Genomic DNA, 13,043 nt, shown 5'->3' with positions numbered 1-13,043 from the left:
TGTGATTAACTCCTTTCCCTTAGCATAATGTTTTCAAGGATCATTCATGGTGTAGTACGTATCAGTGCTTCATTCCTTTGGTAGCTAAATAATATTCCCTTGTATCAATATACCACATTTGGTTTACACATTCGGTGGTTGTTGGACATTTAGGTGTTTGTACTCTTTGGCTATTGTGAAGAATGCTGCTAGGGATATTCACACAAGAACTACGTATTGGTTTTTGTGTGGATATGTTCTCGGTTCCGCTGGGTATATACCTAGAGTAGAATTACTGATGTAAAATCTTTTTTTTTTCTATTAACAAGGACAATACAGGGCATTGGGCCCAATCCTTCATCCAGTGCAGGAATGAAAATAAGAGTTTTCATTACAGAATATTACCCATCTGCCTCACCATGCTATTTCCATTCTTTTAAATAACCAGGACAGACGGCTGACAACTCCCACTGCTCTGTTTCGCCTGCTTCTGCTTTTGCAATTGCCACGGCGGCTGCAGGACATGGAAGTCCACCAGGTGAGTAGGGGTGAGCAGCTACGTAGAATAACTTATCCTGAATCAGTGTTCTTGCCTGCCAGTGTGTTGGTTAGCGTTGGGCAGCTCATTAAGAATGCCTGGTCCCGGCATCCCCACGTGTGTGCACCTGGTCTGGGCTGGTCCACCTGAGACCCCCTGAGCGCCAACCCTGTTCCCCCCACGCGGTCCCATTTCCACTCCCACAAGAGGAAAGAAACCATCATGAGCCAGGAGATAACTCGCCAAACTGCAAGCACAAGTGCACACTGGTGGGAGAGGAGCTGCTCATCGAGAGAAGGTAGAACAGCTACAGCAGATGATAAAAAAAACTTCAGTTCTCCTTAAAGAAGGTAGGGGTAAGCAATATCTCTGGTTTTGAAGAAGTGAATATGTTCACAAACCAAGGAACAGTGATCCACTTTAACAACCCTGAAGTTCAGGCATCGCTGGCGGTGAACACTTTCACCATCGCAGGCCATGCGGAGACAAAGCAGCCGACAGATACGCTACCCAGTATGTTAAACCAGCTTGGTGCAGACAGTCTGACTAGTTTAAGAAGATTGGCTGAAGCTCTGCCCAAACAGTCTGTGGATGGAAAAGCACCGCTTGCTACCGGAGAGGAGGATGATGATGAAGTTTCAGATCTTGTGGAGCATTTTGATGAAGCTTCCAAGAATGAAGCAAACTGAATTGAGTCAACTTCTGAAGAAGATAAAACTTGAGGAAGTGATTGGGAGCTGCTATTTTATATTATGACTGCTTTTTAAAATTTTGTTCATGGATCTGATAAAATCTAGATCTCTAATATTTTTAAGCCCAAGCCTCTTGGACACTGCAGCTCTTCTCAGTTTTTGCTTATACACAATTCATTCTTTGCAGCTAATTAAGCCGACGAAGCCTGGGAATGAAGTTTGAATCAAGGTTAATAAAGTTCTTTGCCTAGGAAAAAAAAAAATGAATGCCTATTCCCAGCTCCTATTTTAAGCCAGTGTGTCTTTTAGTGATGTATTATTTTACTTATTTTTAGTTTTTTTTTTTTATTTGAGTATAGTTGACACACAACGATACACTGGCTTCAGGCGTACAACCCAGTGATTCAACATCCCCATACCTTATGCTATGCTCACCACAAGTGTAGCTACCATGTTATTGACTGTATTCCCTCTGCTGTGCCTTTTATTCCCACGGCTTACTCAGTTTTTAGCCAGAAGCCTCTATCTCCCCACTCCCCTTCATCCACAGACTGTCTTTTAAGTAAGCACCTTCAGGTAAGTCCTACACAGGTGTTGTGTGGATGATACTTTTAAGAACTTCTGTATCACGGAAGGATGTGTTATTTCTTCCATGTTGTTTTATGGAGCTCTCTAACCTTTCTAGCCAGATTACAAAAGGAACAAATATTTCCTTTTTAATTGACTACAATGATAAAAGCATATGCAAGGCGGGAAGGAAGGCTTGTGGAGGGAAGGAGGACAGAAGGACTGTTGCTTGAGCTGACTTATAATCACTTCCAGTAGCTCCACAATGCTTACTGAATTGCTCCTGGGTAATTTTCCAGGTAATGAAGAAGAACTTAAAATATTCTAATAATTGGAAGTCATAATTCATTATCCCTGTCTTCTTCTCTCACGTGCAAGAAGGACTTTTAAAACAAATCTGTATGTGGTTTAAACCACCTTGGTGCTGTCAGTGTCTTCACCTAAACCTACCCAATGGGTTCTGATCATCATGCTTTGTAGAACCATGAGTGAGTGTGTATTTTGTTAATTAGCCATTGTTCACCCACCACAAAAAACTCCCAATGCCAAAGCCTATGAACCTGTATTCAACAATAGTAGCTGGTAGGTACTATCTGTGTGAATTCTTCCTAAACTGAAGTAAGAACAGAGAGATGTTCTATACTGAACATGAACTACCATAGTAATTACATATATAATTATATTCCATTATATATATGTGTGTGTGTGTGTATAGATAGATAGATAGATAGATAGATATAGATATATATCTCAACTGAATGGAAATCTTTGCAGACTCACGTCATTCTACTCCACTATTTTGCCACAAATGCTGCATTGGATGTGGTTGGGAAAGCTGGGTTTGTTTGTTTTTTTTTTTTTTTTTGTCTAATTATTCTCAAAACTTTTCCCCCAAATGCCCATCACCATAACACAAAACAGCCTGTTATGGTAATAGTATTGATGTCTTGTCCATCCAATTGACTTCTGTTGTTGCCTCCATTCTACAAAAATGAACATTTCTTTGGTGAAATAATGCAGTAGTCATCACTCTACTCTCAGCAGAATTGGTTACCGACTGTGATTTGTGGAGAGCTTCTCCTCTGTCTCTCCATCTCACAAACTAGTCTGTCTTTGGCAAAAGTGAAGTATAGAGCTTCCTCGAAGGTTTTTTAATTTAAATATGGCTCATGAGGGAAAATAGTTTTTATGTTAATTCACAATGAGCCTATTTCTGCATTTGCTGGAGGCTAGGGAGGAGGAAAGTACTTCTTTTTCACCTGGGATTGCAGCAAAATTCCAACAAGCTTTAGAGAATGGCGCTTGACTTTGGCTTGGGCACGCATAATGGGCCAGAGGATAAAGTAACCAAAACAGCCAATTCTTGTGCACCATTTAAACATTGCTGTTTCTGCCGCCTTTCTTCTTGCTTCTTCCATACTTCTGAAATAGCTTTACGAAGAAAGCTCTCTTCAGTGAGCCAGTTAAGGAGGGATGGATAGTGATTGCCCACAGCCAGTGTGGCTAGGGGCAGGGTAGCCTGATCCTGGGTGAGCAGACTGCTTCTTTATTTCAGTGTTGCTGATGTTGCCTGTAACGTGGTCTGGTGCCACATGATTCAGTTTAGAAGTAAAGAAATAAAGGGTTGATTTGACAGTGGCTGTGGCCCTGCTGTAAGGGTGGCAGGTTGCACAAGGGTCAGTTGCAGTGGCTAGTGATGGTAAGAGAGGGGATTTCTTTTGGACTGGGGGTCAGTATATTCTGGGGGCTCAGCCGCTCGGTGGAGCTGGCCTCCCACCCAGGGGATTCCTGGAGAACTTGGCCAGAGAGTTGGGTACTCAGGTGGCTGAGGAAGGTGGACTGGGAGCAGAAACTGGGAAGTGTGCAGAAGATAATCTGGACTTACTGGCCAGCCAGGGAGAGTCTGAGCTGCTCTGGAAAGGGCTAGAGCCAGACGGACAAGTGTTCAAGGGAAGAGAGTGCCAGATAGCAGTTAACTCCTGAACCAGACTTTGTATCCACTTTCTGAACCAGGAATCACTGACCCAGATTCACTGCAGAGAGTTGCCCAGGCAAGCAGGAGGGAAGGTTGTGTGAGCATGTGAACCTTCACGCTTACATCAGCCTTTGCAGGCCTCCTGTCTGCTTGTACGACTCTACCTGTATCGTGGGCCCACTTGTCAGTGTGACTCTGCTGTGTCCCAGCCCCGGGCAGGAAGAAGGAAATGCCCGGTTAGGCCATGTGGTCGCAGAGGGCCTCCGTGTTTCAGGCTCCCTTCAGGTGCACTCCTGCTTTCATCCTCTCCCACTTGCCTACTCCCACCCCTACCCCCATCCTAATACACAGAAGTCTGGCGACTCTGGGTTAGATCTGTCAGTCAATGATTATGTTTTCAAATGTCCACTCCAGGCATTTGCATGTGAAGCCATTTCTTCCTAATTATTGCTTAGAAGGCTTTGCTATTTCATTAACAGGAATTTCAAATTTAGCGAGAAAGCAGACAGAAAGTTTTCCTTATAAAGACACAGACAAGTAGCACCCACTTGGCCCTAAATGCATAGAAAGCTAATTTTATTTGTGGACTGTGGCCTGGGGATCCACTCCCCGGGTGTGGGACTGCCTAATTTCCATGCACACTGGAAAAACCTGGGTTTTCCCCACAGGTTTCTTTAGGACCTAGAACTTGGCCCTTTTCAAAGGTGGATAAGTCTCTCCTGTATCCCTTTACCTCTCTTGGAGGTTCCTCATTAGAGACAAAGAAATCCAATTCCGTGGGTATGATTGTAACCCTAAACCAATTCTGGTTAACTTCACAGTCTGAAGATTTAACAGTTTATTTAGTGCTTGCCTTCCGATTGGCAGCCAAGTTACACTGGGCCTGCTTATGGTGGTATCCGGAATTTTTTTTTAAAAAGATTGTTTATTTATATATTCATGATAGACACACAGAAAAAGGCAGAGACTGAGGCAGAGGGAGAAGCAGGCTCCCTGAAGGGAGCCTGATGTGGGACTCGATCCCAGGACCCCGGGATCATGCCCTGAACCAAAGGCAGACAGACACTTAACCACTGAGCCACCCAGGTGCCCCAGGATCCAAAATTTGGGGGCCTAACACTCAAACAATCAGCTCAAGGAAAAGAATATAAAATCACCAGTACAAACCTTTAGGACACCTCTGAGGGCTTTGGAAGAAGCCCATACCCGATGGGAGGCCCTAAAACTTAAGTGTCATTGGCTTCCTAATAAATCTGCTTATGAATCCACTCCAGATCATTCTTGGAATTACAGCAGCTATAGGAAATTTTGTTACTTGGGGAGTGGCGGTGGGGGTGGGAACAATCATCATCAGTTCAGGAAGTGTCCTTTCCTGTAGTGGAGCTTTAAGTCTATACAAGATGTAGATGAAGGACAATTAGCAAGGTCTTGTGTGTCTCTATACTGGTTGCAATGTATTTTTAAGCATCTCAAATTTAGAAGCTCTGCATTAAAGTAGAAATTAAAATGTGTGCATTTCAGAGGGCTGCTGATACAGGGAATCTGCAGGTGCACTTTGGATATAGTTATATGAATAGAAATGCACATCCAGTGAATAGACATATCAGGGTGCATCATGGTGCTTACTACACACCTGAAGCTCTAGGGTTAATTATAGAGTTCATGGAATGATCTAAAATGAAATATGGAAATGTGAGATGGGTTATTTTTATAAGACTAGAAATAATGGCAATGGAGGTACTACAAGCAACTCTTGATTATCTGTGAGCAGATTATATGTTTTACTGTTCTCTGCAAGTCAAGGTAAATTAACAAAATTGAGGAATGGTCGAATGTACTTATGGGAAAATTAATGGTACAGTTAAAATTGCTTAGGGAAATAGTGAGTTTTTTATTGGTAATTATCTGGTACTTGTAAAGTAGATAATTCATTATCTGTTTTCTCTTTTGTCAAACCACTCAAGCCTGTGTAGTCAATAGTAGATCTGAACTTGGTGTGAATTTGGCTTGGGCCAGTTTTTAAAAATACTGGTACCCAGAGGTGCCTGGGTGGCTCAGTGGCTGAGCATCTGCCTTTGGCTCGGGTCATGATCCCTGGGCCCTGGGATCGAGCCCCACATTAGGCTCCCTGTATGGAGCCTGCTTCTTCTCCCTCTGCCTCTCTCTCTGTGTCTCTCATGAATAAATAAATAAAATATTTTTTTAAAATACTGGTACCTGGTTCCATCCCTGGAGATTCTGACTTGACTGGTCTGGGTCCATGCTGGGCATCAGGATATTAAGTTCTCCAGGTGATCCTAGTAGGGAGCCAAGCTGAGAAACTGCTGGACTCTGGATTTCATGTGTGTGTTCCTTCTCTGGTTGTAGCATTCCCAATGTGTTTCACTGAAGCCCTGACCCCCCTAGACTGTATTATTTTCTCCATAGATAAGACAGGAGTGGGAGGGATGCTCTTCCCCAAGCTGAGTAAGGCTTAGCCCGTCTTTTTCCCTGGAGAATAGACCTTTTTACAGAGAAGGCTCTAGGCGTATTTCATAACGGTGCTCTTCCCCCTCTGCCTGCAAGAGCCAGAAATAGTGTGGGGTCCCCCTAAGAAGGCAGTCTTCAGCAGTTCCCGCTCTGCTGCTGGTCCACATTCAGCCACTGACCATTCGGTGTTGCTTCCGGTTCATGGCTCCAGCAACTTCTGCTCCCGAGAAGCAGATATCAGCTGTGTCTCTCAGGATGCACCTATCCCTCTAGATTTGGGGGTGGTCGTTAGTTCTGCAACCTCAATTTTCTGATGTGTCCAAGAAACATCACTGATTTTCAGTTTGTCCATCTTTTACTTGTAGTAGAGACAAATGTGTCTGTCACCTACTAAGTTCTTTACATGTCAGAGCTGAAAATGGAAGTCTCACGTGGAATTTTTATAGCGATTCTATTGATTTTGTAGGTCAATTTGGGCAGAATTGTCAATCCTAACAATATTTGGTCTTTTTTTAAATCTATGAATGTGGAATGTCTTTATTTATTTAGATCTGTTCTCATTTCGGCAATATTTTTTATTTCTCAGTATATAAGTCTTACATTTGTTCTGTTGCATTTATTCCTAAATATAAATGACTTTGTTAGTTACACCCCCCTCCACCACTGGAGGTATCCTCGTTTGGGACATATTTTCCATTTTTTCCCAAACTATGTAAAAAATTTTTTTTCATGATTTCATCAAAGATACATACTTGAAAGTTTGGGGGATAAAAGTATCTAATTTATCTTTTTTGTAAAACATTACTATCACTGTTATGAATGAAAAATAAAGAGCTTTGATAAATCAAATTTAACTTAGTAATGATTCCAAGTCTTAGTTTTAAACAGACACACACAGACACACATGGACACACACTGCCTGGAATAAGAATTTTGGACCTGAGAAGTGACATGTTTAACTGTACCAGCCTGCAGAGCAGCTGGGAATGTCCATGTTCTGTGGTCACTGCATTCTTTTCTGGGGGACGTGCCCCATAACAAGCTAGACCACATGGAACGCCTCCTCTGCTCGTCCTGTGTCTTTGGTCTCAAGTAGACCCAGACCGCTGTTCCCGCTGGCCTGGGCACCCTGTCACACCGTGTTGCATTGCCAAGTTCCCTTTCTTTGTGCTGTCCTTTCCATGGGACCGTTCTCCTCTATTACTGTCTCTACTCAGCAAAGGTACAACATAGTTGCTTGTGCTTGTTCACTTTTTTGATTCACTCACATTGCCCAATTGCCACTTGATTGTGTTACTGTTTCGTCCATTTTAGAGCCAAGCAGGTAACTGAAGGAGAGGCTGGAGAGCTGATGCCATGTGTCAAGGAGGTAGCCACTGGTCAGCCACCGTCTCCATGATTTTGCCATGACGGGTTCTAGACTGGGGCTGTCACATCTGTTTTCTTTCTTTTCTTTTTTAAAGGAAAGCCAGGAAGTTGGATATTTATGCGAAATCTGTCTTTAAATGCTAGAAGTGAATTCATACTTTAAAAAAATGCCATCCAAGTCAAACAAAATACTTCTGAGGACCACATTTGACTGTGAAGCACTAGTGTGTGACCTCCGGGTTCCTGTGACACTTAACATCTAGAGTGGAGGTTCATACAGATAAGATTTCCCAGAACAAGGCGCACCCGGGTGGCTCAGTGGCTGAACGTCTTCCTTTGACTCAGGTCATGATCCCGGGGTCCTGGGATCGAGACCCGCATCGGGCTCCCTGCATGGAGCCTGCTTCTCCGTCTGCCTGTGTCTCTGCCTCTCTCTCTCTCTCTCTCTGTGTGTGTGTGTCTCTCATGAATAAATAAATAAAATCTTAAGAAAAAAAAGGATTTCCTGAGACATGCCTACAGACTAACAATGGACTCCCGATCCCTAAGTGCCCTCCCTGATTGTTTCCTATGCCTTGGGCCAAGCTGTTCTACAGGAAGTCCATCTTTTCTCTTCTACTTGACCACTTTTGCTTTCACTGGGTAATCTTATCTGAAAGATCTGGAGGCTGCTCATCATCACCTCTCCCCGCCCCCCTCATACACACTGTGGAAATAACAGCAGGGACCAGTTTTCTCCATCTTGTTTGATAGATTCTGAAGCAAGCGTGAGACCCAGATCAGTGGAGAGCCTGGCCCGGATTCTTGCAGTTACTGAGAATAAGGCTCACTCCAATCTGTCCACTACCAAGTTTCTGCTTTCTTTGCCCTGATGGTACCTTTCATCCCACATCTGCTTCAGAAAGAACCAGGTCATGGGAAACCTGTTACTTAATATTGTTACTGACTCTTGATCCTGTCTTTGTCCACAACACCCATTTCTTTCATCTTCTTCCCACTGATAGGTCCACCTGGCATTCACCTGACAGGTCAGCAGCTGGTGACTCCAGAGAAATGAGCCCTGGTGAAATTAGTCGTCTGTGGGTAGATTCTTACTTGGCTAGCAGTTGGTATTGAGGATCTGCAATTTCTTTCACTGGACTGCAGAAATGAGGGCCTTAAGTACAATGATATAATCTGGTCAGAGGAAGCGTTTATCTCTGTATCGAGAATTGGATTACATTTTCAGTAGGATATTGGTTACCATGAATTAAGTTAATGTCACATATACCTTGCTGTCTGTGATCTCTTTCAGGATTTGTGAGCATACTCAGCTCTGTTTAAGTAGCTTATCTATTTATTGAGTGAACTCATAAAAAAGGCACAGAATGTGGCCTTTTCCTCAGTGTCTGTTTTACAAGGTAAAACTGTAACTTCAGGCAGGAATCACAAATTGATTTTCTGTTTCAAACTCAGAAAGTTAATGCCTTGTAGATATTTCTTTGCAGTGATTCTCAATGGAACATGGGTAGGGTGGAATGAGAACAGTCAGGGACTGCTTCAAAATACCCGTATCCCCCTGAGGATTCTGATCAGCTTCCCCCCAGAGGGAGACACTCCAAAACAGAGAGATGTTATTGATGGAAATGTGCTGCAGTGTGAATTGTGTAAAAGCAGAAATAAGGCTAAGAATCACTGCTCTACTATCTGCCATCCGTGGAAAGACTGCTCACTGTCTCAATCTAATTCTCTTGTTTCCCCGTGTCCTATTTCCTGGTAATCAGGGCATCAAAGGAAATAGGCTGTCTATCTAACCCAAGTTAGCACCGGTGTTGAGAAGTCTAAGGTTCAAATGCTGGATGCGTGTAGTGTTTCTCATCTGGGGCTCCCCCTATCTTTTAATTTTCTGTGCAATACCCCTTGTCTTAGTTCTTACTTGTACCCCCTTCCCTCTGTCCTACTGTGTTTTTTCTTGGTATGTTCTCATCTCTTGGAGTTCTGCACAATTTCAAGGAAATATGTTCTATTGCCAGGAGTATCTGCATTCACTGTAGAGCCCAGTGGAGTAAGAAAGTGCTGGTCCCCTTGTTTAAAAAATTAGAATTTCAAGATGGTGAGAGTGGAACATTAAACCAAGTGTGGGCCTTTCTAAGCTTGGGGCACAGTGCAATACAGGTTATACACCATGAAGCCAGCCCTGCATTTTGCAGTCTTGTCAGGGGTCTGATAGTTTTATTTTTTTTATTTTTTTTTAACACTCAGGATATGTCCTGTAGTGCCTTTCCAGAACTTTTCCATGGTGAAAAAGACAGTAATAGAAAACAATCCCATTTATTTGAATGTGAAAAATCTTAGGCTGGAGGAGACTAATTAGAAAGAGAAAAAAATCAACCTAGGACTCCCGATTCTCTGAAGAGACTATATATTTTAAAATATATAGTCAGCGAATTTTCTTTTGGCAGAAATAATCAGTGATACTGTTCTGATTATGTAACATTGCATCAGCTCCATGCATTAAGCAGAATGAGATAAGCTTTTAGTTACAATATTTCTCAAAGTAGTATGCCAAAGATTAAATGTTGTAGAAGAAATAATCTATAGAAATGTACCGCTTTGGGGGCACCTGGGTGACTCAGTCAAGTGGCCAACTCTTGATTTCAGCTTAGGTCATGATCTCAAGGTTGTGGGATCCAGCCCCATGGTGGGCTCCACACTCAACAGGGAGTCTGCTTAGAGATTTTCTCCCTCTGCCCCTCCCCACTCTCTCTCTCAAATAAATAAATACATTTAAAAAACTTTTTTAAAAAAGGAAATGCACTGCCTTTGCATAGTTAATAGTGCAAGTCAGCACAAGGTGAACTGAATCTTAAAACTTCTAAAGTCTATGGTAAGGGAGGAATGGGCTTTTCATCTGCCAGGAACATCCCCTGAGAGCACAGGTCCTCCACATGTCCTTAACTTTATGCAGCCAACAGTGTTTGGTTCAGGTGGTTTCTCTTCCAGCATTTGTAGCCAATGGCCTCACAAATCCTGGGAAGACCTGAAGAGGCAACCTGACAGCATGTAATTAGCCTGTTTTATCAATTGTGAATACATCATTGTGGATGACTTTAGCAGAGGGTCTCCTAAAGTGACACCCACTTCTTATAAGCCCCTATCTAATGCTGCTCTCCTGGGTATTTCTGTATGCAAATTGAGTGGTTGCCCTTATTAGCAACAGGACAGTAACAACACCAGGAAAGTCATATAATTCTATAGAGTATACTATGTACCAAGCACTATTCTAAGCTTTACATGTGTTAACTGATATGTGAAAGAGTCACTGGTGTTATATTCTCTTGCCAATAGAGGAAATTGAGATGCAGAGAGTTAAGCAAATTGTCTAAGGTCACATAGGTAATAAGTGACAGCTTTGAATCTGGCACCTGGCTAATGAACAAAAGAATAGCAGGAATTATTACCTTTCCAAATCTCTGCCTTGCATAGGGCAGGGTTGAAACTTCATTCTTTGGGTTTCTGCAATGCTGCCATTTTGTTTGGAGAACATGGACATTTCTGTTGAGTGGTCTGGTGGTTAAAAAACATGCCCCCAAATGCTTTCACACTCCTTCCTTCAAGAGGTGGAGCTTGATTGCCTTTCCTTTTTGTGTGGATGGCATTAGTAACTTGCTTTTAATGAAATTAAGCAAAAGTGATCATGGATGACTTTGGCACCTAAGTCATCAAGAGGCCCACTGGCCTTGTCTTGGTCAGTCTGTCTCAGATCACTCATTATGGGGGAAACAAACTTCCCATGTCATGAGGAGAGGCCCATGAACTAGCAAGAAACTGGAAGGCAGGCCTCTGGCCAACACCCTCACAGGTGAGCTTGGACATAGATTTTCTAGCTCTAGTCTAGCCTTCAGATGACTATAATTGTAACCCTGGTGGGCATCTGGATGCAGCCTCATGAGAAACCACAAGCCAGAGTCACCCTGCTGAGCCACTTCTGAAACCTTGCCCTGAAGAAACTATGCGACCAGAATGTGTTTGGAGTCTCTAAGTTGTAGGGTAATTGTTTTGCAGCAATGGATAACTGCTACTGGTAGTGTCAGGGTAGCCAATAAACCTATGGTCAAATTATTCATAATCACATTGAGTTTAAGGAGCATATTTTCATTTTGGAAAGAGACAGGGCGCCCTGGGCATATTCCCTACCAAATATTTTGAATTTGGGGAACATATCTAAAATTAACATGTAGTTTAAATCTACCGTATATTTCGATGGGGCAGCCGGGGTGGCATGGCACAGCGGTTTAGCACTTTCAGCCCAGGGTGTGGTCTTAGAGTCCCGGGATCGAGTCCCACATCAGGCTCCCTGCATGGACCCTGCTTCTCCCTCTGCCTCTGCCTGTGTCTGTGCCTCTCACTCTCTCTTTCTGTCTCTCATTAATAAATAAATCTTGAAAAAAAATAAATCTACCATATATTTCGAGATCTCTAAATAGTCTTTCTCTTCTCCCTTCACCTTGTAGTGCTCTGAATTGAATAGACTGATTTTTCCACTGTTTGAGAGCAGAGAGCAGTTTGATTTTAACAACTGTTGCTTAGCAATAGGAACGAACTTAATGGCTCTTCTGCAAACTGCGAGGAGCCTCCCTGTGTAGCTATTGTCTGTCTGTAATGCTGAATTTAAAATTGTAATTATCATTTAAGATGAGATTGAAGCTGGCCTCTGTAACACATTACACTTACCCTAGTATCTCCGCTGCCCAGGGAATTGTACTGTCCCTGTTTGAGGCCCCTCTGCGGACAAGCTGGTCCCTTGGAATTATGGGGGCATTTAGAATTTGAAGATGAAGCTCTGAAAAAGCTAGTAAATCCCTCACTGGTGGGAATATGCTATATTATATATACATAATATAGTATATACATATACTGACTTTGTGGATCTGCACCAAAAACTTGACTCTTCAAATGTTGTGACTAGAAACTGGGCCAGTGATAGGAAGGAAGGGACACTGCAGGGGTGGGGTTTCCAGACAAATTCAGGGGAGGAGGAATGGGTGGGAAATCTAGTTGCCGGGTTTTTACCACTTGGCTCTGATGGAAAGGCTCTGAGACGTGTCAGCTGCTTTGAATTTTTAAACAAACGGTCTAAATTCAATTGTTCATCTGGAAAGGTTGATATCAAGATTCAGAAATCTCTGCCTGGCTTAAAAGCATTATTCTTTCCCAGTCTTTGGATTAAATCATGCACAAGTTTATTTGATTTTATTTAATCTTCAATTAGTCATATAGGTCTCCGTGCCATACCCTGTGCCATACCAGGTACTATGGGAAGATAATGAAATATGAGGCATTGCCTGTACTAAGAACCGACAATCCACTTGAGATTAGATGAACAAGCATAAAGTAAGTCTCAACTGATCAAGAAGGGAACGACAGTTACTGATAATAATCAGTATAATTATTGGCCTCGTTGTAAAACTTTGGA

General features: G+C 42.7%; 2 protein-coding genes across 5 annotated transcripts in view; both read left to right on the top strand.

Annotated features, from left to right (window-relative positions):
* The window catches only part of RASGRF2 (Ras protein specific guanine nucleotide releasing factor 2), a 239,440-nt gene that overhangs the window by 141,304 nt on the left and 85,093 nt on the right, over positions 1–13,043 (top strand). For all 4 annotated transcript variants that reach the window (XM_038532437.1, XM_038532438.1, XM_038532439.1 and 1 more), the window contains exon 17: positions 428–517. In XM_038532437.1, the coding sequence (XP_038388365.1) occupies positions 428–517 (90 nt within the window). The remainder of the gene's footprint in view (positions 1–427; positions 518–13,043) is intronic.
* On the top strand, positions 732–1,415 carry LOC102157190 (transcription factor BTF3-like). The gene has a single exon (XM_038532441.1). The coding sequence runs from the start codon at positions 907–909 to the stop codon at positions 1,204–1,206; it is 300 nt and encodes a 99-aa protein (XP_038388369.1). The 5' UTR covers positions 732–906; the 3' UTR covers positions 1,207–1,415.

This window comes from Canis lupus, chromosome 3 (genome assembly GCF_011100685.1).
Source record: "Canis lupus familiaris isolate Mischka breed German Shepherd chromosome 3, alternate assembly UU_Cfam_GSD_1.0, whole genome shotgun sequence".
NCBI classification, from domain to species: Eukaryota; Metazoa; Chordata; class Mammalia; order Carnivora; family Canidae; genus Canis; species Canis lupus.
The sequence above is the reverse complement of the archived record's forward strand: the minus strand, read 5'-3'. Positions and strand labels throughout refer to the sequence as shown.